At 43.8% G+C, this 26,803-nt stretch overlaps 1 protein-coding gene across 1 annotated transcript; it reads right to left on the bottom strand.

The window, feature by feature from the left end:
• Positions 1-9,470: 9,470 nt before the first annotated feature.
• Positions 9,471-23,071, bottom strand: rnf169 (ring finger protein 169). Its single transcript, XM_014161980.3, has 6 exons — positions 22,674-23,071; positions 21,904-21,977; positions 21,515-21,601; positions 21,296-21,390; positions 20,971-21,073; positions 9,471-12,764 (listed from the first exon to the last, which is right to left on the bottom strand). Exons 1-6 carry the CDS (start codon positions 23,059-23,061, stop codon positions 11,529-11,531), a joined length of 1,983 nt encoding a protein of 660 aa, XP_014017455.1. The 5' UTR covers positions 23,062-23,071; the 3' UTR covers positions 9,471-11,528.
• Positions 23,072-26,803: the final 3,732 nt, after the last annotated feature.

Raw genomic sequence — 26,803 nt, forward strand, 5'->3', positions numbered from 1 at the left:
AGTTTCAAGTTCCTTGGTGTCCACATCACCAACAAACTATCATGGTCCAAACACACCAAGACAGTTGTGAAAAGGGCACGAAAACACATTTTCCCCTCAGGAGACTGAAAAGATTTGGCATAGGTCCCGAGATCCTCAAAAGGTTCTACAGCTGCACAATCGAGAGCATCCTGACCAGTTGCATCACCGCCTGGTATGGCAACTGCTCGGCATCTGACCATAAGGCGCTACAGAGGGTAGTGTGTATGGCCCAGTACATCACTGCGGCCAAGCTTCCTGACATCCAGGACCTATATACTAGGTGGTGTCAGAGGAAGGTGCAAAAAATTGTCAAAGACTCCAGTCACCCAAGTCATAGACTGTTCTCTCTGCTACCGCACGGCAAGAGGTATTGGAGCGCCAAGTCTAGGACCAAAAGTCTCCTTAACAGATTCTACTCCAAAACCATAAGACTGCTCTACAACTAAACTAATCAAATAGCCACCCGGACTATTTACATCGAACCCCCACACTGTTGTACACTGCTGCTACACGCTGTTTATCATATATGCATAGTCACTTTACAAATTACCTCGACTAACCTGTACCCCCGCACATTGCCACATTATTGTTATGTACATTTCTTGTGTTACTTTTTGATTGATTTTATTATTTATTCATTTTTTACTATGTTTATTTAGTAAATATTTTATTAATGTCACGACTTCTGCCGAAGTCGGTTCCTCTCCTTGTTCGGGCGGTGTTCGGCGGTCGACGTCACCAGTCTTCTAGCAATCACCGGTCTTCTAGCAATCGCAGATCCATTTTTCATTTTCCATTTGTTTTGTCTTGTTTTCCCACACACATGGTTTTCATTCCCTCATTACGTGTTGTGTATTTAACCCTCTGTTCCCCCCCATTTCTTTGTGTGGTATTGTTTGTTTGTAAGTGCTTGTGCACATGTGGACTGGTGCGCGTCGGGTTTTGTACCCAAGTTGTTATTTTCTTGATGCCGTTGGTTTTGGAATTAAACTGCTCCGGCTATTACCTAGTTCTGCTCTCCTGCGTCTGACTTCCCTGCCACAAGTTACGCACCCCTTACAGAATAGCACACCCGAATATGGAGTCAGCAGGAGCAGGTGCCCCTGGTATGGAGATCGAGGAGCGCGTCCAGGAACACACAGCGATGCTCCATCATCTCGGCGCCGCCATGAACCGCGTCGTCCAAGCTATGGACCGCCATCACCTCCACCAGCACAACAGGGGCCTCCACTACTCACTCCCCCTGCACCCGGTTCCAGTGGGATTCGCCTCACCCTCCCCGGGGAGTACGATGGGACGGCTGCCCACTGCCAGGGTTTCCTGTTGCAGTTGGAGTTATACCTGGCAACCGTCCACCCGGCTCCTTCGGGCCGTGAGAGGGTGTCCGCCCTCGTCTCATGCCTCTCGGGGAAAGCCCTGGAGTGGGCCAACGCCGTGTGGGTGGAAGGAGTTGCAGTGCTGGGCCACTTTGAGGAGTTCACCCGTCGTTTCCGGGCAGTCTTCGACCACCCGCCCGAGGGCAGAGCGGCGGGTGAACGTCTTTTCCACCTGCGGCAGGGGACGAGGAGCGCACAGGAGTTCGCTTTGGACTTTCGGACCCTGGCCTCCGGAGCGGGATGGAATGACAGGGCCCTGATCGACCACTATCGCTGCAGTTTGCGCGAGGATGTTCGTCGAGAGTTGGCCTGCAGGGACACCACCCTCAACTTTGACCAGCTGGTGGACCTGTCCATTCGGCTGGATAACGTGCTGGCAACTCACGGGCGTCCAGATCAGGGTCTGTTGGTTCCATCCCCCAGCACCACCGCTCCGATGCCCATGGAGTTGGGAGGTGCTGCGCTCAGGGAGACTGGAGGAGGTTCCGTCTCGTGCACCATCTGTGGCTGCAGAGGTCACACTGCCGGTCGGTGCCGGGTTGGTTCCTCTGGGGGTCGAGGCAGCAGACAGGGCACTCTGGCATCACCCCAGGTGAGAAGGCACCATTCTCACCCAGAGTTTTCCCTGCATTCCCAGCATAAGGCCCTCGTCGATTCAGGCGCGGCTGGGAAATTTATTGACAGATCATTTGCCCATAGTTTAGGGATCCCCATCGTTCCTGTGGATATGACCTTCCCAGTTCACGCCTTAGATAGTCGACCATTAGGGTCAGGGTTGATTAGGGAGGCCACCGCTCCTCTGGGCATGGTGACGCAGGGGGGTCACACGAAGAGAATCAGTCTCTTTGTCATTGATTCTCCTGCGTTTCCCGTGGTGCTAGGCTTACCCTGGTTAGCTTGTCATGACCCCACTGTTTCATGGCAACGGAGGGCTCTCATGGGCTGGTCGCGAGAGTGCTCAGGGAGGTGTTTAGAGGTTTCCGTAGGTGCTACTACAGTGGAAAGTCCAGACCAGGTCTCCACCGTGTGCATTCCCCCCGAATATGCCGATTTGGCTCTCGCCTTCTCCAAAAAGAAGGCGCCTCAATTACCACCCCATCGACGGGGGGATTGTGCGATAAATCTCCTGGTAGATGCTGCACTTCCCAGGAGTCACGTGTATCCTCTGTCACAGGCGGAGACGGGGGCTATGGAAACATATGTCTCCGAATCCCTGTGTCAGGGGTACATTCGGTCCTCCACTTCCCCCGCCTCCTCGAGTTTCTTTTTTGTGAAGAAGAAGGAGGGAGGTCTGCGCCCGTGTATTGACTATCGAGGCCTTAATCAGATAACTGTGAGGTACAGTTACCCGCTACCTCTTATCGCCACGGCGATTGAGTCAATGCACGGGGCGTGCTTCTTCGCCAAACTTGATCTCAGGAGTGCTTAAAACCTGGTGCGTATCCGGGAGGGAGACGAGTGGAAGACGGCGTTCAGTATGACCTCAGGGCATTATGAGTACCTCGTCATGCCGTACAGGTTGATGAATGCTCCATCAGTCTTCCAAGCCTTTGTAGATGAGATTTTCAGGGACCTGCACGGGCAGGGTGTAGTGGTGTATATTGATGACATTCTGATATAAACTGCTACACGCGCCGAGCATGTGTCCCCGGTGCGCAAGGTGCTTGGTTGACTGTTGGAGCATGACCTGCACGCCAAGGCTGAGAAATGTCTGTTCTTTCAACAGTCCATCTCCTTCCTAGGGTACCGCATTTCCACCTCAGGGGTGGAGATGGAGAGTGACCGCATCTCAGCCGTGCGTAATTGGCCAACTCCCACCACGGTAAAGGAGGTGCAGCGGTTTCTAGGGTTTGCCAATTACTACCGGAGGTTTATCCGGGGTTTTGGTCAGGTAGTGGCTCCCATTACCTCACTGCTGAAGGGGGGACCGGTACGTTTGCAGTGGTCGGCTGAGGCGGACAGGGCCTTTGGTCACCTGAGGGCTCTGTTTACCTCGGCTCCCGTGCTGGCCCATCCTGATCCCTCTTTGGCATTCATAGTGGAGGTGGACGCGTCCGAGGCTCGGATTAGAGCCGTGCTCTCTCGGCGCTCGGGTATGCCACCGAAGCTCCGCCCCTGTGCCTTCTTCTCGAGGAAGCTCAGCCCGGCGGAGCGAAACTATGACGTGGGGGACCGGGAGCTGTTGGCTGTTGTCAAGGCTTTGAAGGCGTGGAGACATTGGCTTGAGGGGGCTAAACACCCTTTTCTCATCTGGACTGACCACCGCAATCTGGAGTATATCCGGGCGGCGAGGAGACTGAACCCTCGCCAAGCAAGGTGGGCCATGTTTTTCACCCGTTTTGTTTTCACTCTTTCTTACAGACCAGGTTCCCAGAACATGAAGGCAGACGCACTGTCCCGGCTGTATGACACAGAGGAGCGGCCCATGGATCCCACCCCCATACTCCCGGCCTCCTACCTGGTGGCGCCGGTTGTCTGGGAGCAGGACGCGGACATTGAGCAGGCGTTGCATGCAGAGCCCGCTCCCGTCCGTCTGCTGTCCATGACTGGCTGATCTATTGGGCCCACACATCACCCTCCTCTGGTCATCCAGGCATCGGTTGGACGGTGCGCTGTCTGAGTGGGAAGTACTGGTGGCCCACTCTGGCTAAGGACGTGAGGGTTTATGTTTCCTCCTGCTCGGTGTGCGCCCAGTGTAAGGCTCCTAGGCACCTGCCCAGAGGTAAGCTACACCCCTTACCCGTTCCACAGCGGCCATGGTCACACCTGTCGATTGATTTCCTGACCGATCTCCCCCCATCACAGGGAAACACCAAGATCCTGGTTGTTGTGGATCGTTTCTCTAAGTCCTGCCATCTCCTCCCGCTGTTCGGTCTCCCTACGGCCCTACAGACTGCGGAGGCCTTGTTTACACACGTCTTCCGGCACTACGGGGTGCCTGAGGACATAGTGTCTGATTGGGGTCCCCAGTTCACTTCGAGGGTCTGGAGGGCATTCATGGAACGTCTGGGGGTCTCGATCAGCCTTACCTCGAGTTTTCACCCCGAGAGTAACGGGCAGGTGGAGAGAGTAAACCAGGATGTGGGTAGGTTTCTGCGGTCTTATTGCCAGGACCGGCTGTGGGAGTGGGCGGCGTTCGTGCCCTGGGTTAGAGATGGCCCAGAACTCGCTCCGCCACTCCTCCACTAACCTCTCTCCCTTCCAGTGCGTACTGGGGTATCAGCCGGTTCTGGCTCCTTGGCATCAGAGTCAGACCGAGGCTCCTGCGGTGGATGACTGGTTCCGGCGCGCAGAGGAAACATGGGACGCCGTCCATGTTCACCTTCAGCGCGCCGTGCTGCACCAGAAAGTCACCGTGACACCGGGGGACCGGGTCTGGCTCTCGACCCGAAACCTGCCCCTCCGCCTGCCCTGGAAGCTGGGTCCACGGTTTGTGGGGCCATTTAAAGTCCTGAGGAGACTGAATGAGGTGAGTTACAGGTTACAGCTTCCCCCCGATTACCTTATTCACCCCTCGTTCCATGTCTCTCCTCAGGCCGGTGGTGGCTGGCACACTCCAGGAGTCTGAGGTGCGGGAGGTTCCTCCGCCCCCTCTGGACAGAGGGGGCCCCGGCGTACTCCGTTCGTTCCATAATGGATTCGAGGGGTATCGGGTGAGGGGCCTTCAGTACCTCGTGGACTGGGAGGGGTATGGTCCGGAGGAGAGATGCTGGGTTCCGGTGGAGGACGTGTTGGACCATTCAATGATGTGGCAGTTCCACCGTCTCCATCCGGATCGCCCTCCGGGTCGTCCCTGAGGCCGGTGTCGGCGCGCTGCTAGAGCCGCGCGTCAAGGGGGGGGTACTGTCACGACTTCTACCGAAGTCGGTTCCTCTCCTTGTTTGGGCGATGTTTGGCGGTCAACGTCACCGGTCTTCTAGCCATCTCCGATCCATTTTTCATTTTCCATTTGTTTTGTCTTGTTTTCCCACCCACCTGGTTTTCATTCCCTCATTATGTGTTGTGTATTTAACCCTCTGTTCCCCCCATTTCTTTGTGTGGTATTGTTTGTTTGTAAGTGCTTGTGCACATGTGGACTGGTGCACGTCGGGTTTTGTATCCAAGTTGTTAATGCCGTTGGTTTTGGAATTAAACTGCTCTGGCTATTACCTAGTTCTGCTCTCCTGCATCTGACTTCCCTGCCACCAGTTACGCACCCCTTACAATTAACTCTGTTTCTTGAACTGCATTGTTGGTTAAGGGCTTGTAAGTAAGCATTAAACAGTAAGGTCTACACCTGTTGTATTCGGCGAATGTAACAAATAACATTTTATTTTATTTGAATCAGGTGCGCTAGATTAGAGTTGGAGTGAAAACCTACAGGACGGTAGTTCTCCAGGAACAGGGTTGGAAAGCCCTGCGCTAAGCAAACCTTGTATTCCTACAAGTAAAATGTTCAGGAAGTGGTGTGTTGACAATGCAGAATCGTCATTTTCCTGCCCAATTTCTGTCATTTTGACTTTCCTCCAGAACCTTGTGGCTGCAGGGAAGTCCGCATCTACAGTACATTGAAAATGTATATGGCAGACATCTCTCGGGGTCATGACCAGATTGCAGGTGCATCACTAGGAGCAGACCCTCTTGTCTAGCAATTAATGAAAGGTGCCTGTAGGCTACGGTCCCCCAAGACTACTTCAGTACCCTCATGGGAGTTAGATGTTTTCTTACGATCAACTATGAGTCCACCATTTGAGCCAATTTTCACTTGAGCTACGTGAGCTCTCAGTAAAGACTGCCTTTCTATTGGCTATTGTTTCAGCCAAGCGTGTTGGAGAATTACATGTGCTTTCTATCCATCCTTCACGTCTCACTTTAGCAGAAGATGGATCTAAGGCAGTGCTTCGGCCAATTCCAGCATTCTTACCTGAATTGCTTTCATCATCACATGCTAACCAGCCCTTAATCATAACTAGCATAACTAGAGACTAGCACATTGGATTACCAATGCGGTATCAAAATCATACGCTGCAGCATGTAGACCTTCTCCAGACGGTGTGGTAGCACACTCCACCAGGGGTATGGCCACTTCATGGACCCTGTTCAGAGGGACCTCCCTGGACTCTACCTGTGCTGCTGCAAGTTGGGCAGCACCCATGACTTTCATGAGGTAGTACAGACTCAATGTTATGTCCACATCATCATTGGGCCTGTGGTTCTGGACACGGCACACTCTCTAAACCCAGATAAGTGAACATATTGTGAACCTTGTACATACTTATCAATCATCAGTGAGATGGATGTTCTATACAGAGGCCTTTTACTCTTGGTGCTGTTGCTCCCAATTAAAACCTCATGATAAATTTCTAGCTTTCAGCTTGCTTGTGTATACGGTTGTGTACCACAGTTGAATTCTGTGTTACCATTTGGGTATTTATATTCTGTTGCATCCTTTGGTGGATACAAAGACATCCCAGGGACTCATCTGGACTAAGTTAAATGGTGAGTTATCCCAGTCTGTTGTCCGAATGACCTCTTTGGTACAGCCTCTCCCATACGTAATTTGTCGACAAGTTGCGAAAACGAAAGAGAACGTTGGGTTATGGATGCAGTGGTGTAAAGTACTGAGGTAAAAATACTTTAAAGTACTACTTAAATTGTTTTTGGGGATATCTGTACTTCACTATTTATATTTTGGACTACTTTTACATCAATAAATTTCGGAAGAAAACAATGTACTTTTTACTCCATACATTCTCCCTAAGACCCAAAAGTACTTGTTACATTTTTTATGCTTAGCAGGACAGGAAAATTGTCAAATTCACACACAGATCAAGAGAATATCCCTGGTCATCCCTACTGCCTCTGATCTGGCGGATTCACGAAACACAAATGCTTCATTTGTAAATTATGTAATATAAGGAATTGTTCAATTCTTTTTACTTTTACTACTTAAGTATATTTTAGCAATTACATTTACCTTTGATACATAAGTACAGTTGCAGTCGGAAGTTTACATACACTTAGGTTGGTGTCACGTCCTGACCAGCAGAGGGAGCAATTGTAGTAGTTTTGGTCAGGACGTGGCAGAGATTTTTATGCTACGTGTGAGTTGGTTGTTGGACTCCCAATTGAAGGCAGGTGTGTTGAGTTGCCTTTGATTGGGAGTCCGATATAGTAGTGTGTGTTTTTCCTTGTGGTTGTGGGTAATTGTTTCTGTTCAGTTGTGTTTCAGCTGTCAGTGCTGTTGAGCTGTCGGTGTTTTCTTGTTTTGTAGTGTTCCAGTGTTCTTTTTGAATTAAATCATGAACACTAACTCCGCTGCACCCTGGTCTTCTTCTCTCCATGACGACAGCCCTTAAAGTTGGAGTCATTAAAACTCATTTTTCAACCACTCCACAAATTTCTTGTCAACAAACTATAGTTTTGGCAAGTTGGTTAGGACATCTACTATGTGCATGACACAAGTAATTTTTCCAACAATTGTTTACAGACAGATTATTTCACTGTGTCACAATTCCAGTGGGACAGAAGTTTACATACACTAAGTTGACTGTGCCTTTAAACAGCTTGGAAAATTCCAGAAAATAATGTCATGGCTTTAGAAGCTTCTGATAAATTGCCATCATTTGAGTCAATTGGAGGTGTACCTGTGGATGTATTTCAAGGCCTACCTTCAAACTCAGTGCCTCTTTGCTTGACATCATGGTAAAATCAAAAAAATTGGAGAGCTCCACAAGTCTGGTTCATCCTTGGGAGCAATTTCCAAATGCCTGAAGGTACCACGTTCATCTGTACAAACAATAGTACACAAGTATAAACACCATGGGACCACGCAGCCGTCATACCGCTCTTGAAGGAGACACGTTCTGTCTCCTAGAGATAAACGTACTTTGGTGCGAAAAGTGCAAATCAATCCCAGAACAACAGCAAAGGACCTTGTGAAGATGCTGGAGGAAACAGGTACAAAAGTATCTATACCCACAGTAAAACAAGCCCTATATCGACATAACCTGAAAGGCCGCTCAGCAAGGAAGAAGCCACTGCTCCAAAACCGCCATAGAAAAGCCAGACTACGATTGGGGACACATGTGGACACAGATCTTACTTTTAGGAGAAATGTCCTCTGGTCTGATGAAACAAAAATAGAACTGTTTGCCAATAATAACCATCGTTATGTTTGGAGGAAAAGGGGGATGCTTGCAAGGCGAAGAACACCATCCCAACCTTGAAGCACGGGGTGGCAGCATCATGTTGTGGGGGTCCTTTGCTGCAGGAGGGACTGGTGCACTTCACAAAATAGATGGCATCATAAGCAAGGAAAATGATGTGGATATATTGAAGCAAAATCTCAAGACATCAGTCAGGAAGTTAAAGCTTGGTCGCAAATGGGTCTTCCAAATGGACAATGACCCCAAGCATACTTCCAAAGTTGTGGAAAAATGGCTTAAGAACAACAAAGTCAAGGTATTGGAGTGGCCATCACAAAGCCCCGACCTCATTCCTATATAAAATTTGTTGGCAGAACTGAAAAAGCGTGTGCGAGCAAGGAGGCCTACAAACATGACTCAGTTACACCAGCTCTGTCAGGAGGAATGGGTCAAAATTCACCCAACTTATTGTGGGAAGACTGTGGAAGGCTACCCGAAACGTTTGACCCAAGTTAAACAATTTAAAGGCAATACTACCAAATACTAATTGTGTGTATGTAAACTTCTGACCCACTGGGAATGTGATGAAAGAAATAAAAGCTTAAATAAATCATTCTCTCTACTATTATTCTGACATTTCACATTCTTAAAATAAAGTGGCGATCCTAACTGACCTAAGACAGTGAATTTTTACTAGGATTAAATGTCAGTAATTGTGAAAAACTGAGTTTCAATGTATTTGACTAAGGTGTTTGTAAACTTCCCGACTTCAACTGTAGCTACACAAGGAAATTAGCTTGAAGAAAAATAGAAGCTTAAAAGATTGTAAGATTTATGGAATTTTGCTAAAAACTCAAGTTTAAATTAATTATTTGAAGCGATAATAACTGATGTTTATTTAAAGCATTTTTTTAGTTTCATGTATGACCTCCAATGAGTTGAAATATAATTGCAAACCAATGATTTTAATATTATGTGCGGGAGATTACAAGTCTTTGCTGTCATTGTGTTGAGTTGAGTGGTCAAATCAATGTCTTGGAAAGCCATTCAGCATTCAAACATTTCAATACCAGATACCGAAAAAAACAGATACAGAATAACATAAATGCCAACTTCTTTACATACTTAAAGTGAAAGATAAAACAAGACAAGCGCTTGAATGAAAAAAAGCAATTCACCTCTAATTTGCATTTGAATGTGTTATTGTGTTTCACAGTTCCTTCAGAATTTGGATGGACATGATCAGAACAAGTTGTTTCCTTCAAAGTATAGTTTTGTCAATGAATCATGTAGGCTATTCAAGTGGTACATTCTGATTACTATAAAGAATCAATAACCTAATCTTTAAATCAGGAAAGTAAACAAAAAAACTGCAGATGTATGACACAGTCGACAGAAATCAGCCATTTGGCACTAACCTATTTCTCCCCTCCAATACTAAAATATGCATCTGAGTATTTATACTGTATGTACAAAGGTAAGTATACAAGCATTTGTGTACATAATTATGTGCAAAACAATATTGCAATATCTTGTTCTTTAAAAATGTTAAGTAGTAATGGACATTAAAGCTCATATTTTTGGCATATGCCATTGGAAAAATATACATTTTTAGGAAAACAAGAATCAAATAGAATATGAAAGACATTTATCAAATAAAATATAATAGCCCTTTGAATAAGCGTCTCAAACAATATAGTAACTACAACTCAAAGATGCGAAAAATAACAATGCTGATTAAATATATTAATGTGGAATCTCCAATAGAAATATTGCATAAAGCAATTATCCTAATTAATACCATACTATAGCAGCCAACCCATGATTAATATACATCAAAACTATAAAGCTTTGGCAGCGCTAAAACTTTATAAAGCAGTGCCATACACATGCATAGAGACATTTTGGTTTGTGGTAGTCAAAAAGAGGGCATAAATCATTGAGAAAAGCAACAACGCAACAGTGAGTGTAGAGGTAGAAGTGTGGGCATAAGATTGACAGAAAATACATACTGGAATTGAATTTGATCAGAAAATCACCATCCAAAAAGGATGTTAATATTGTGCCCCTTACCAATATTACTGTAATAGTTTACAGCAAAGAGTTTACACATATTGCATATATTTAACCTGGCCACACTGATCCTTTAACTCAACAATATGACATGACCAGAAGCTGTGTTGTAACCGAAGATGTTAGAGTGTGAGTGGCTGAACACCTCAACACCCACACGTTTCAGGCATTGTAGTTGTTCTGTGCAGATTTTCAGATCGTTAAATCTTATTGATGGGGTTTAATTATAACCATTTACTCTTGCAAAACCTGTCTAACATTGACAGAACCCAATCAATATGACTTGTGGATCATGAAATAATCAATAGGATGGTAGTGCAGCTCTCGGATCACCTTTCACTATTCAAATGTGCACAACACTAACACTGGATCAGCATCTGAGGTCTGTGTTCAATTTGATCATAGGAATTACTGGTGATTTGCCCCATGGGAAACAGAATACGACCCAGGTGTTACTCCACCGGTTAATGGGAATCTGAATGGAGGGTCTGACAAAGTAATAGTGCTAGATCTTGTGTCCACATCCTTGGCTGAGCTAGAATCAGAATCATACATGAGCCTGAACACAGATTTTGACGTGTCTGCACAGAATCTCAACACAACCTCATACTGTGAATAATTTTTGCTTTTTCTCACAGTGCATTAACTGCACGATGATTTAGTGTATATAACAATTTTATGAGAAACTGCAAACGAGAAGAAAATAAATAACGATAGTACCTAACGTTTCAGCAAAACCATGTTCGTAGAAACTACATCTAATAGGAATACAACAAAATGAACATGAACAATTTATGACATAGGCTAGCAAGGGTTTAGTTTCTGTTTAAAAGCAATGAATTTGGAACCTGGGCGACAAAAGCAGTATAGTTCTTGTATGCAAGAAGTTGTCTGACTTAATTTTTTTTTTTTAAAGCACAAGAATAACCATTTAATAATAGCAATTAAAGTGCTCATTCTTTTTGGAAATTCTTCCTGATCTGCGTGGATTGCATTTGATTCTGTTTTCACTGGACATGCAGGACCGGAGAAAGTACTTGTCAGGACTGGTCTTTTGCTTGTCTTCTTGTTGCTGTTCTCTGTCAAACTGTCTTTGAAGATTCAAAGCTAGCTCTCTGTCCTCTCTCTCTTGCTGTACCTGTTGAATGTACAGTTCAGCCTGCGCACACTCTATATTGAAACCATCTTGGCTCTGGGATCTTGACCTCTTGAGTCCAGACTCTGTCTCTTCCAGGTGTTTGGTCTTCTGGCTCCTCTTCTTGCCCCTCCTTGAGGTAGGTTGGTTCTGGGCACAGTTTCTATTGTCAAACTCTTTTCTCTGATCCTGTGAGTCTTTTGATTTAAGTTTGCAACTCCTAACACTGGCATTTATATCGTGTGGTACTAAGGTTGGATTTTGATAAATTGAAGTTGGTCCACAATGTGATTCAGGTACCACCACAGACTCAAAAGAAACCCCACATTCTTTTACAGTCTCCTCACTGGTTAAGGCTACAAATGGAGTATGAAACTTTGTGAATTGTTTTTGATGGAAGGCCGTCTCTCCAATGGCCTGATCAAATATCAGTCTTCGTTTATTATGTATACAAGTTCTTTCATTCTCTTGCCCAGAGGAATCCGTCTTGGCACACATAACCATGTGTTCTTTTCCCTTATTTGCTGCTGGAGCACAGCTACAGGGCTTGCCGTCCTTCTCCTCTACGGGGCTTGGTTTGAAGACAAGGTCCTCGTTCATGGGGTTGGTCAAGGTGCCCTTCGAGGTCACTTTGACAGACTGACGGTCCACCTCTATCTGCTTCCATTTCTGGAGGATAGTAGGGCTGGCTTCATAACTGGTGGGCCTCTCCAGGCTGCGGAATAAGTTCCGGGGGGTGGACTTCACAATTGTGGGTTCCATCACTCGCCCGTCAGGTAGTCGCTTTGGTGGGGTGCACGGTGAGCACACTATTGGCTTGAAGTGATTCAGCTCCTCAGAAATACTGTCATTGCTCTCAGGGCTAATGGACCTCTCCTGTTTCGACTGGGGGACCATAAAAGGTGTTGATGATGCCATGATGACGCCTCGCCAGCTATGCCTCTTGTCTTGGACAATGATGGGTGCCGAAAGAGATCGGCTGTTCTCAGAGGACAGAAGGATTCCTGCATTGTAGCTGTGAGCAATACTTGCCTGTACAGAGACAACAAACCAACAAAAAAAGGAAGATCAATGTTTTAAAAGGTCATGAACAGTCAGAATCATATTTTTCTTGAAGTTTGATATTTGGATGAAACCAGATGAAAGTATTATGACCAAAGCATGAAAAATTACTGTTGCTTCTACATTGATCAAGTTTGATCTTAAAGTTACTGGTCCCCTCTTCCATCTCAAACACAGATTCAAGTGGGGGGATTAATAAAGGGATATGGTGACATCACTAATGTTCCCTTAAATTGTAGGTCTTGTGAGAGTAAACTTGAACGTTGTGAGAATTTTGTGCAACTTCCGGCTTGCGTTTACAGTGCACACTAAGGCTGTACAACCTTATAGTTTTAGACAGTAGCCAAAAGGCTATTTGAGCATAATGTAGACCTACCAACAAAACCAAATGGAGCAAATTCCATAACATTCTCACATGGAAATAGCTTTTATTTCTATGATATAGCCTACACAGTATGTGGTGTTCAATGCAGGCCTACATTGCATGAGACTTTAAAAAACATTTTTACATTATGAAAGGCTTGACATGAATTACTTTTTACTTAGTCTGTAACACCATGGGCCAAATAGGTGACTGTAAATTGCATTGTATGATGCAAGAAACCACTTTACAAAATAACATGAATTAGTATTACCATACAGAGAATTAGACAATGTAGGCTACCCCTCTGCCAATTGGCTTATTTACATATTCAAGCCGGTCTCAAAATACAACACTGCCCATTTAATTAAGACATAAGCTTTTTACCTGACTCGCTTTTCAAAGACAGCTTGAAATGTAGCCAACAGGTTTTATGCTCTTGTAGAAAGCAGTAACTCCCCATTTCTGACCTGTACTTATCTATAACTGGGCTAATAACTCGCTAACTAGCAAAGAATATCAACAAATGTTCACATGCATAACTTTGATCTGAAAAGCCTATTAATTCATTTGCAGGTGATTTAAAGACCCCTCATGGGCTACCTGCCTGAATTCTACTCCTTTGTGCTCTGGCTATTCCTACAACAAAATCACAGACTCAATCTTGCAAAGTTAGATTTGTTTTGGTTTGTTGCATTGAAAAGGGACTGATATAACATTGATTCGATCCCAGAAAAAACGTTCATCTATATTGTGCAAACTAATGGGGTGAACTCAGTTAAGTTCAATCTCTTGTGCCTCTGCGCGGCCTGGCATTTCTTCTGCCCATCAGTCCTGGAGGAGGTGTGCGGCCTTGCACAGGCACAGCTTAGAGGGAACATTGGACATTAACCTAACTCTCATTTTAATGCACCAATGGTAACATGGTATTCTCTTACCTAATTTAAATTAGTACCGTCTTGTAACCAACAGCTGAGAAGGCGTATTTGCAGAGGGCCGTGGTTTGTATACAATGCCGTCAGAAAGTATTCATACTCCTGGACTTATTCGACATTTTGTTGTGTTACAGCCTGAATTCAAAATTGATTTAATAGATATATTTTCTCACCCATCCACACACATCCCTAAAGTGAAATTTTAGCAATTTTATTGAAAATGAAATACATGACCAAAAGTATGTGGACATCTACTCATCAAACATCTCATTCCAAAGTCATGGGCATTAATATGGAGTTGGTAACCTCTTGTTGCTATAACAGCCTCCACTCTTCTGGGAAGGCTTTCCACTAGATGTTGGAACATTGCTGCGAGGACTTGCTTCCATTCAGCCACTAGAGCATTAGTGAGGTCGGGCACTGATGTTGGGCGATTAGGCCTGGCTCGCATTCGGCGTTCCAATTCATCCCAAAGGTGTTCGATGGAATTGAGGTCAGGGCTCTGTGCAAGCCATTCAAGATCTTCCACACAGATCTTGACAAACCATTTCTGTATGGACCTCGCTTTGTGCATGGGGAAATTGTCATGCTGAAACAGGAAAGGGCCTTCCCCAAACTGCTGCCACAAAGTTGGAAGCACAGAATCATCTAGAATGTCATTGTATGCTGTAACGTTAAGATTTCCCTTCACTGGAACTAAGGGGCCTATTCCGAACTATGAAAAACAGCCCCAGACCATTATTCCTCCTCCACCAAACTTTACAGTTGGAACTATGCACTGGGGCAGGTAGCGTTCTCCTGGCATCCGCCAAACCCAGATTTGTCCATCGGACTGCCAGAGGGTGACGGGTGATTCGTCACTCCAGAGAATGCATTTGCACTGCTCCAGAGTCCAATAGCGGCAAGTTTTACACCACTCCAGCTGGCGCTAGGCAATGCACATGGTTATCTTAGGTTTGTGTGCGGTTGCTAGGCCATGGAAGCCTGTTTCATGAAGCACCCAATGAACAGTTCTTGTGCTGACGTTGCGTCCAGAGGCAGTTTGAAACTCAGTAGTGAGTGTTGCAACCGAGGAAAGACGATTTCTACCCATTATTCCCCCTTTCTACCCGTCAGCACTCGGCGGTCCCGTTCTGTGAGCTTGTGTGGCCTACCACTTCACTGTTGTTGCTCCTAGACATTTACACTTCAAAATAACCGCACTAACAGTTGACTGGGGCAGCTCTAGCAGGGCAGAAATTTGACAAATTGACTTGTTGGAAAGATGGCATCCTATGCCATGTTGAAAGTCACTGAGCTCTTCAGTAAGGCCCTTCTGCTGCCAATGTTTGTCTATGGAGATCGCATGGCTGTGTGCTTGATTTGAAACACCTGTCAGCAATGAAAAAGATGAATCCACTAATTTGAAGGGGTGTTCACATACACTATACAGTTGAAGTCGGAAGTTTACATACACCTTAGCCAAAAACATTTAAACGCAGTTTTTTACAATTCCTCACATTTAATCCACAAATTCCCTGTCTTAGGTCAGTTAGGATCACCACTTTATTTTAAGAATGTGAAATGTCAGAATAATAGTTGAGAGAATTATTTATTTCAGCTTGTATTTCTTTCATCACATTCCCAGTGGGTCAGAAGTTTACATACACTCAATTAGCATTTGGTAGCATTGCCTTTAAATAGTTTAACTTGGGTCAAATGTTTCGGGTAGCCTTCCACAAGCTTCCCACAATAAGTTGGGTGAATTTTGGCCCATTCCTCCTGACAGAGCTGGTGTAACTGAGTCAGGTTTGTAGGCATCCTTGCTCGCACACACCTTTTCAGTTCGGCCCACAAATGTTCTATAGGATCGAGGTCAGGGCTTTGTGATGGCCACTCCAATACCTTGACTTTGTTGTCCTTAAGCCATTTTGCCACAACTTTGGAAGTATGCTTGGAGTCATTGTTCATTTGGAAGACCCATTTGCGACCAAGCTTTAACTTCCTGACTGATGTCTTGAGATGTTGCTTCAATATATCCAAATAATTTTCCTGCCTCATGATGCCATCTATTTTGTGAAGTGCACCAGTCCCTCCTGCAGCAAAGCACCCCCACAACATGATGCTGCCACCCCGTGCTTCACGGTTGGGATGGTGTTCTTCAGCTTGCAAGCATCCCCGTTCTCCTCCAAACATAACGATGGTCATTATGGCCAAACAGTTCTATTTTTGTTTTATCAGACCAGAGGACATTTCTCCAAAAAGTACCATCTTTGTCCCCATGTGCAGTTGCAAACCATAGTCTGGCTTTTTTTATGGCGGTTTTGGAGCAGTGGCTTCTTCCTTGCTGAGTGGCCTTTCAGGTTATGTCGATATAGGGCTTGTTTTACTGTGGATATAGATACTTTTGTACCTGTTTCCTCCAGCATCTTCACAAGGTCCTTTGCTGTTGTTGTGGGATTGATTTGCACTTTTCGCACCAAAGCACGTTCATCTCTAGGAGACAGAACACGTCTCCTTCCTGAGCGGTGTGACGGCTGTGTGGTCCCATGGTGTTTATACTTTGCGTACTGTTGTTTGTACAGATGAACGTGGTACCCTCAGGCATTTGGGAATTGCTTCCAAGGATGAACCAGACTTGTGGAGGTCTACAATTGTTTTTCTGAGGTCTTGGCTGATTTCTTTTGATTTTCCCATGATGAAAGAGGTACTGAGTTTGAAGGTAGGCCTTGAAATACATCCACAGGTAAACCTCCAATTGAGTCAAATTATGTCAATTAGCCTATCAGAAGCTTCTAAAGCCATGACATCATTTTATGGAATTTTCCAAGCTGTTTAACCTCTCTAAGGTAGGGGGCAGTATTTTCACGGCCGGATAAAAAACGTACCCAATTTCAACAGGTTACTACTCTTTTCCAGAAACGAGAATATGCATATAATTGGTAGATTTGGATAGAAAACACTCTAAAGTTTATAAAACTGTTTGAATGGTGTCTGTGTATAACAGAACTCATATGGCAGGCCAAAACCTGAGAAGATTCCATACAGGAAGTGCCCTCTCTGACCATTTCTTGAGCTTCTGTGGCATCTCTGTCCAAAATACAGGATCTCTGCTGTAACGTGACAATTTCTAAGGCTCCCATAGGCTCTCTGAAGGCGCCAGAAAGTGGAATGAGATCTCTGCTGTCTCTGGGCTAAGTACAGGAGCGCTGTTTGTGAGTGGTCAGGCTGGTGGCTCAGAGACAGGAGATGCGCGGCCCCGAGAAGTGGCCATGTTTTTCTTTCAGCCTTTGAACGAAAACAACGTCGCCTGGTTGGAATATTATCGCTATTTTACGAGAAAAATAGCATAAAAATTTATTTTAAACAGCGTTTGACATGCTTCGAAGTACGGTAATGGAATATTTAGAATTTTTTTGTCACGACATGCATCCGCGCGTCACCGTTCGGATAGGGACCTGAACGCACGAACACAACGGAGGATATTTGAACATAACTATGGATTATTTTGAACCAAAACAACATTTGTGGTTGAAGTAGAAGTCCTGGGAGTGCATTCTGACGAAGAACAGCAAAGGTAATCCAATTTTTCTTATAGTGATTCTGAGTTTAGTGAACGCCAAACTTGGTGGGTGTCAAATTAGCTAGCCCGTGATGGCGAGCTATCTACTCAGAATATTGCAATGTGCTTTTGCCAAAAAGCTATTTTAAAATCTGACACCGCGATTGCATAAAGGAGTTCTGTATCTATAATTCTGTAAATAATTGTTATGTATTTTGTAAATGATTATCAAGAGTAATCTAGTAAATTCACCGGAAGTTTTCGGTGTGTTTGCTAGTTCTGAACGTCACATGCTAATGTAAAAAGCTGTTTTTTGATATAAATATAAACTTGATTGAACAAAACATGCATGTATTGTATAACATAATGTCCTATGAGTGTCATCTGATGAAGATCATCAAAGGTTAGTGCTGCATTTAGCTGTGGTTTTGGTTTTTGTGACATATATTTTAGCTTGAAAAATGGCTGTGTGATTATTTCTGGCTGGGTACTCTCCTAACATAATCTAATGTTTTGCTTTCGCTGTAAAGCCTTTTTGAAATCAGACAATGTGGTTAGATTAACGAGAGTCTTGTCTTTAAAATGGTGTAAAATAGTCATATGTTTGAGAAATTGAAGTTATAGCATTTTTAAGGTTTTTGTATTTCGCGCCACTCGATTCCACTGGCTGTTGACTAGGTGGGACGATTTCATCCCACATACCCGAGAGAGGTTAAAGGCACAGTCAACTTAGTGTATGTAAACTTCTGACCTACTGGAATTGTGATACAGTGAATTATAAGTGAAATAATCTGTCTGTAAACAATTGTTGGAAAAATGACTTGTGTCATGCACAAAGTAGATGTCCTAACCGACTTGACAAAACTATAGTTTGTTAACAAGAAATTTGTGGAGTAGTTGAAAAACGAGTTTATGACTCCAACCTAAGTGTATGTAAACTTCCGACTTCAACTGTATATACAAAAATATCTAATTTACAGTATTAATTTAAGTATTCATACCCCTGAGTCAATGCATGTTAGAATCACCATCGGCAGCGATTATAGTTGTGAGTCTTTCTGGGTAAGTCTCTAAGAGCTTTGCACACCTGGATTGTACAATATTTGCACATTATTATTTTTAAATTCTTCAAAATCTGTCAAGTTGGTTGTTGATCATTGCTAGACAATCATTTTCAAGTCTTGCCACAGATTTTCAAGCCGATTTAAATAAAAAATGTAACTAATCCCATCAGGAACATTCAATGTCGTCTTGGTAAGCAACTCCAGTGTATATTTGGCCTTGTATTTTAGATTATTGTCCTGATGAAAGGTGAATTTGTCTCCCAGTGTCTGTTGGAAAGCAGACTGAACAAGGTTTTCCGCTAGGATTTTGTCTGTGCTTAGCTCTATTCTGTTTCCTTTAATCCTAAAAAAAAAATACCTATTCTTTGCCGATGACAAGCATACCGATAACATGATGCAGCCCCCACCATGTTTAAAAATATGAAGAGTGGCACTAAGTGATGTGTTGTTTTGGATTTGCCCCAAACATAACACTTTGTATTCAGGACAAAAAGTTAATTTCTTTGTCGCATTTTTTAAAACTTTAGTGTCTTATTGCAAATAGGATGTATGTTTTGGAATATTTTTATTCTGCACAGGCTTCCTTCTTTTCACTCTGTCATCCATCCTCAGTTTTCTCCTATCACAGCCATTAAACTCAAATTGTTTTAAAGTCACCATTGGCCTCATGATGAAATCCCTGAGCGGTTTCCTTCCTCTTCTGCAACTGAGTTAGGAAGGACGCATGTATCTTTGTAGTGACTGAGTGTATAAATGCACCATCCAAATTGTAAATAATAACTTCACCATGCTCAAAGGGATATTCAGTGTCTGCTTTTATTTTTTATACCCATCTACCAATAGGAGCCCTTCTTTGCAAGGCATTGGAAAACCTCCCTTGTCTTTGTGGTTGAATCTGTGTTTGAAATTCACTGCTTGACTGAGGGACCAGTCACTGCTTGACTGTGGGGTATAGAGATGAGGTAGCCATTCAAAACTGGACAGAGTCCATTGCAACTTATGTGACTTGTTAAGCAAATGTTTACTCCTGAACTTATTTAGGCTTGCCATAACAAAGGGGTTGAATACTTATTGTCTCATTTTAAAGGAAAGAGATGGGAGAACCTTCCAGAAGGACAACCATCTCCACAGAGGAAATCTGGAGCTCGGTCAGAGTGACCATCGGGTTCTTGGTCACCTCACTGACCAAGGCCCTTCTCCCCCCCGATTGCTCAGTTTGGCCGGATGGCCAGCTCTAGGAAGGGTCTTGGTGGTTCCAAATTTCTTCAATTTAAGAATGATGGAGGCCACTGTGTTCTTGGGGACCTTCAATGCTGCAGAAATGTTTTGGTACCCTTCCCCAGATCTGTGCCTTGACACAATTCTGTCTCAGAGCTCTACGGACAATTCCTTTGGCCTCATGGCTTGGTTTTTGCTCTGACATGCACTGTCAACTGTGGGACCTTATATAGACATGAGTGTGCCTTTCCAAATCATGTCCAATCAATTGAATTTTCCACAGGTGGACTCCAATCAAGTTGTAGAAACATCTGAAGGATGATCAATGGAAACAGGAGGCACCTGAGCTCAATTTCGAGTCTCATAGCAAAGGGTCTGAATACTTATGTAAATAAGGTATTTCTGTTTTTGTATTTTTAGTAAATGTGCAAAAAAATCTAAAAACCTGCTTTTGCTTTGTCATTATGGGGTATTGTGTGTAGATGGATGAGGCAATGTTTTTATTTAATACATTTTAGAATAAGGCTGTAACGTAACAAAATGTGGAAAAAGTCAAGGGGTCTGAATACTTTCCAAATGCACTGTATGTCTCCCCTTTCATCTGTGTCTGGTGTTAGCTAGTTACTGGCTAGCTAGGTCTTTAGCCAGCATGAAACAGAACGGGGAGGGGGTCGTTCAAAACTATGATGCCGTTGTCATGTAAACACATCCGTTAGTGTGGCTGTGAACCGCATCAAGAGCGACATGCCAATTTCAATGTTATTTGAATTCCTTTGTGTAACACCAAATTTGTTTGAGAAGATTTTACTGCAGTACTGCATCCAAGTTTCTTGACCTCGGTGTTTCAAAGAGCTATCAGTCAAGGGGAGCTCGTGAATATAAGCTCCCCGCCCACTCATTTTCTTTTCAAACTTCCTGGTTGTTAGCCATGAGAGAAAAAAAAATTCTACAATTTTGAGTATTTCTATCCCCCAAATATATTAAGGGGTCTACAGTATCTTAGTCACTCAAAAGGCTACTTTACATGGGAATCATAATTAAAAGCACAGCATCATACCTTGTCCAGTCCAGGAAGATGAGTAGATACCCTCATTTTTCGCCTTCCCTCTTCTGGATCAGTACAGCTCTGGCTTCTCTGCACCACATTGGTATGTAGACCACTGAGGGAAAAGGGGACTGAGTAAATAACTGAATTAAAAGCACAAAAAAACATTCAAGGTAACATCAATTGTTCAATGGCATTGAAAATGTATGTGTGCAAAGAATCAATACTGCACCATTAAGTAAAAAAAAAATAATTGCAACATGATTATTCATTACTGTTATATGAGGACATTATTACACAGTTACAAGCAGCCCTAAATGTCAAATATAACACAAACGCTGAGATCTTTGTTCTTCTAACAAACGCAGACACATTTCTGGTTCTCTTCCCAATGGGTTCTTCATTCTCCGAGTCTGACAGCAACCCATAGAACTGGAAGAGAGGTTTGTATATCTTAGCATCATGTTTACACTTATTCATCAATGTGTTGGCATACCATTCTAAGCAACAATCCATTCCCAATCTATTCATAAGAGGGTTACAAGATAAAACGTACAGGATCTTGAAAGTGCTTGAGAGTTCCACATCCCTCTCTGTGGTGGACTTTCCTCCTCCCCTCTTCTTTCTCTTCATTGATTGGTACCTGAAAAAGAAAAATCACTTCTTACTGATAGTAACTGAAGTGATCATTCACATAACCCGTGGTTGTTTAAAATCAATGTGTTGTGTGCCAATCTACAACAGTGGAATTTGTGATAGGAATAAGATGATGATATCAATATATTTTTTCTCTAATCCAAGTCTCAAACACATAGGTCTCTCCTTTTGAGGGGTTTATGGGTATTGTACAATGTTAAAAAAAAATATGCACTACGGGACACAAAACCTCTACTATTGTATTTAAATAATCAACAATTGTTATAATAACACATATTACAATGTTACCTTTACTTTCTGCTTTCCATACTCCAGTCGGATCTCTCCAGATTTGGATACCTGAGCAGGCGAGCGGAAAATGTCTGAGGAGAAAAAAATATATGTAAATGATCAAAATCACTCAAAAAGATTCTGAAAACAAGAGCTGGGTCAAAAAGGTTTAGGAACCACTGTATAGAACATGTATACACAAATATATATAATATATATATATATTACAAAATATTACATTTTAAAACACCCCAGACAGTACAGATGGTGTCAATAGAGTAGCACCTCCCACAAAAAGCTCCACAAGTCTGGGCAAGTCACAGTGAAACTTTCTATGCCTAGACAAGTCGGGTATATCAAAACTGACTGGTCTGGTTCTTCACCCTTGTACAAGAGCCTATTGGTGCGTACGGGAGATCGCATAGCGCCGAGCTGAATAGCATTTGTTACAGTGTAACAGAATCTGTTCTAATTCCAAATAATATCGTTGTAACAACAAAGTAACACACTATTGTAAATTTGAAAAAGACCAACATGAATCTGTATGCACTGCAGTGTGGTGTTGCCAACATGGAATGACCGCACCACTGTCAGTTACAATGTTTGCCGCGAATAAAAACGATAAACCTATATATTTTCCTACTTTGTGTTCGTGGTCATAACCTATAATTGGAAACAAATTAAGAGGACATCATTACGACATACACAAATGTATGTACCCTAACCCAATACAACCGCAAAAAGCCTAAAACGGAATTGTAATAAATGTTGTAATCAAAAAAGCATACCTTCTCCACCAGTCTCACAGTCTCTCTGCTCCATTCTCATCTCGCATCGTTGTGGGTAACTCTGTCGAACCATTTCCCAGAGTTCGATGTTAACTAGGCTTTTCTCCCGGGATTGTTTACGGGCCCAGCTGGATACTCGCAGCCGGCAGAGGGGACAGCACAGACTGGTGAATTCAACTGTCCGCTTGAAACAGTGCAGACACACCGAGTGGCTACATGGCATAGTTACGGGCTCTAATAAAATTTCCGAACAAACCGGACACCTTGCCTCCTCCAAGGTCAACAGCTGTGAATGTGTCCGAGTGTTCAGCATATCGGCGGGCCTGGCTTTGCATTTGTGCCCCAATCCACTGGTGGATCTGGCGGACCCTGTCGCCGCCATTTTCATTGGTCTCTCCCTACCGAAGATGGTGGATAAATGAAGAGAGGTTACTCAGGCCGTTTACCATTGAAAACAATGGTCAGTTCTGGTCTGCTTAAGGGGGTGGTTCCATAGACACCAGTGCGATAGCAGCTGGTTCTGGTCTAATTAGTTCATTGAGCCATGCACGGACCTTTTGGGGAGAATGTGCTCGATCAACAACAACAAAAAGGCACCCCAATTCGCCCTACCGCGATCACGGACTTGTTGAGCATTTTTTACAAGAAGAGGAGAAAGCAGCACAAACTGATGAGTAAAGTATTTAGCAAAACTATTTTGAACTGGAATAAATGCTGCACTTATTAACAATGATCAACACAATTCCAGTCAAAATAGAAGCGTGTAAGAAATACTGTAGCCTATCATTACTATATCTAACCCAGCGTGTTGCCACTATCCTGTATTCAAACATTTAGACAAGCGACCCCCAAAAGCAAGTCGTAAAAAACTTTTGACGCGCACAATCGCTGTCCAAATGTATAGCCTGTCATTACAGCCATAAAGAGTGATGTATTTTGAAAACTTGCCTACAGAAATACAATGCGTTTTACACCTGCATTTGGAGCTGAAACTCATTAATGTTAGCAGACAATATAGAGTAGGGATATAGCATGTCCAGAGCAAGGAAAATCATATTAAATCATATTAAAATGATCTATCAAATCGTCACGTTTCATTGTTCTGGCTATGAGTGAGTAGTAGATTTCTAAAAATGTATTTTAGATTTATGATAAAGTAGGCCTACTCTGTTTTTCCAGGAAAACGGGAGGAAATGAAACATGTTATTTCTGGTCGCTAATCAGAATATGAAAACCCGCCTTTGCGCGCCAATGGTGATGAATGATCATTGGTCAGCAATCAAGATGTGCGTTTTGGTTCTCAAGCATAGATGATAATGTAACGATGACTTGCTTGCAGTGGGTTCAGAACAATAAGGACACAAAAATGTATAGCATTTGTTTTATACCACCACCGAAAAGGGCACTAGGAGGACAAAGGGGCATTTGCTTTGCACAGGTAGAGCCCTATCTATGCACGTGCCTGATTGACTGTAATTTAACCATGAAAAATTAGGGAGTGGGTTGTCTCGCTTCCTCTTCAGTCTTTGTCCCATCTCTAGGTTTGAAAACAATCCCCGCCCAGTCACTCAACGCATCAACGGCAGCAGAGGCATACAAATTAGGTGTGCTTGATTTAGCTTGCCGGATGAACGGAGTTCGCACCTTGGAATAGCCTACACGTGCCGAGCCCTAGTGCCTACACGTGCCGAGACCTACTTTTGCCCATTGGAATTTTAGTAAAACTTAAAATAAGCACAATGTTTTGTGTAGGTTTACCCTGGTGTGACGTTTTGATACGTGGAAATCTCTCTAGGACAACGTGACTTTTATCAATATATTCGCCCCCCCCCCCCCCCCCCAAAAAAAAAATACAAAAACCATGATGATCTGGAAGAGACTGGCAAATCGAAGCAATTGTAAAAATGCCTGGATTAACTATCTAATGTTACCTACATTTAGTAATGAATTGAGGAAAAAATATGATCAATTGACAATTCTGTGAACTGTGTTAGCAAAGGTGTCAGCTAGAGATGACTTGCAGGCAGTGGTGGAAAAAGTACCCAATTTTCATACTTGGGTAAAAGTAAAGATCCCTTAATAGAAAATGACCCAGTAAAAGTGAGTCACACAGTAAAATACTACTTCAGTAAAATTCTCAAAGTATTTGGTTTTAAATATACACAAAAATAAAAGTATAAATTATTTTAAATGATTGCATAAATTGGGCATGCATTGGATTGCAATGCCGGTGCGGTAAAATAATCCAGTCCAGTTTAACGAATTACAGTGTAGGCTAACCCAAGTGTAGATTATGACACAATGTACATGAAGAAGAATGCTAAAACGCGGTCAGCGGCGTATCAAAATAGTGGCACGAAGTCTCTGGGTGAATGGAGAAGTTGTCCATGGTGCTGTCATTTAAGGTGCTTTATTTTATATATATGCAAATGGCATAATTCTCAATCAAAGTTTGTACAGACAGATGTAGCCTATTGAATAGCCTCTCATGGCTCCTCAACCCTGTTCCTGGAGTGCTACCGTTATGTAGGGTTTCAGTCCAACCCGAGTTGTAACTAACCCGATTTATTTTATAAACCAGCTAATTATTAGAATCAAGTGCACTAGATTATGGTTGTGATGAAAACCTACAGCTTGGTCGTTCTCCAGGAACAGGGTTGGAGAGCACTGTTATAAAATATGCATAAAAAGCATCCTACAATTGCAACATTTTCCTATGCCCACACATATTGTCTCAAGAAAATGCTATATCTTTAATACCCTCAATTACCAAGTTAGGCATACCTAATTTCAAAATAGGCCATCACTGTTAATCCTGAATGATAATTATTCACGTTTTACCGGTGGCACGCAGATGCAGTTTCAATCATTTGATTGATCTCAATCAGTTTCATGTGAATAGCTTATGCATTTCAATCTTCTTGATTTACTGTTTCGTGAGTGAATTAGAGCAGATGATGTCAAAACTATTAGCCTTTCTTGTATTTTGTTTCAATCAAAGCATATACTGTATCCTGCATAGTGGCTCAGCGTTTTGGTGTATGATATATCTTTGACTATTCAGCTTCAGTTAACCATCCTAAAATAACATTATAAATTAGGTGTTTTTGGTGTAACGGTAATGTTATAGGCCTGCTAAACAGGCTATATGGACCCAAACACATGTGTCACGGTTGTCGTAGGAATGAGCGGACCAAAGTGCAGCATGTGTTCCACGTTTTATTTATACTGTGAAACTATGCAATACATAAATAAACTTGAATGACAAAAAAACAACAAACCGTGACGCAGAGGTGAAACAGACACTACTCAAAACTAATCTCCCACAAACCTAGGTGGAAAAAAAACCCTACTTAAGTATGATCTCCAATTAGAGACAACAAGGACCAGCTGACTCTAATTGGAGATCATCCCAAACAAAACCAACACAGAAATACAAAACTAGAACATGAACATAGAAATACAAAACATAGAACGCCCGTCACACCCTGACCTACTCTACCATAGAAAATAACATCTTACTATGGTCAGGACTCCGACCGCACCTAAACAAAACAACAAACCCCCCCCCCCCCCAAAAAAAACAAAAGGGAGGGTAGGGTGGGTAACTACTGTCTATGGCGGCTCTGGTGCAGTACACATAACCTTCTTATCCCGCGGATCCTCCAACAGAGGAGGTTCAGGGCGTAACCCCCGCTCCGCCTGCTGATCCCTCTGCTTCTGTGCCGCCGGACCATGGATCATCGCCGGAGGTTCTGGGCTGCAGGCCGCCGCTGGAGGTTCCGGGCTGGAGGCCGCCGCCGGAGGTTCCGGGCTGGAGGCCGCCGCCGGAGGCTCCGGGCTGGCAACGGTCGCCGGAAGCTCCGGGCTGGCAACGGTCGCCGGAAGCTCCGGGCTGGCAACGGTCGCCGGAAGCTCCGGGCTGGGAACTGTCGCCGGAAGCTCCGGGCTGGGAACTGTCGCCGGAAGCTCCGGGCTGGGAATGCGCACTGGAGGCCTGATGCGTGGGGCTGGCACAGGTGGCGTCAGACTGGTAACACGCACCTCAGGGCGAGTGCGAGGAGGAGGCACAGGACGTTCTGGGCTGTGGAGGCGCACTGGAGGCCTGATGCGTGGGACTGGTACAGGTG

This window comes from Salmo salar, chromosome 20 (assembly GCF_965601325.2).
Source record: "Salmo salar chromosome 20, fSalSal1, whole genome shotgun sequence".
Classification (NCBI taxonomy): Eukaryota; Metazoa; Chordata; class Actinopteri; order Salmoniformes; family Salmonidae; genus Salmo; species Salmo salar.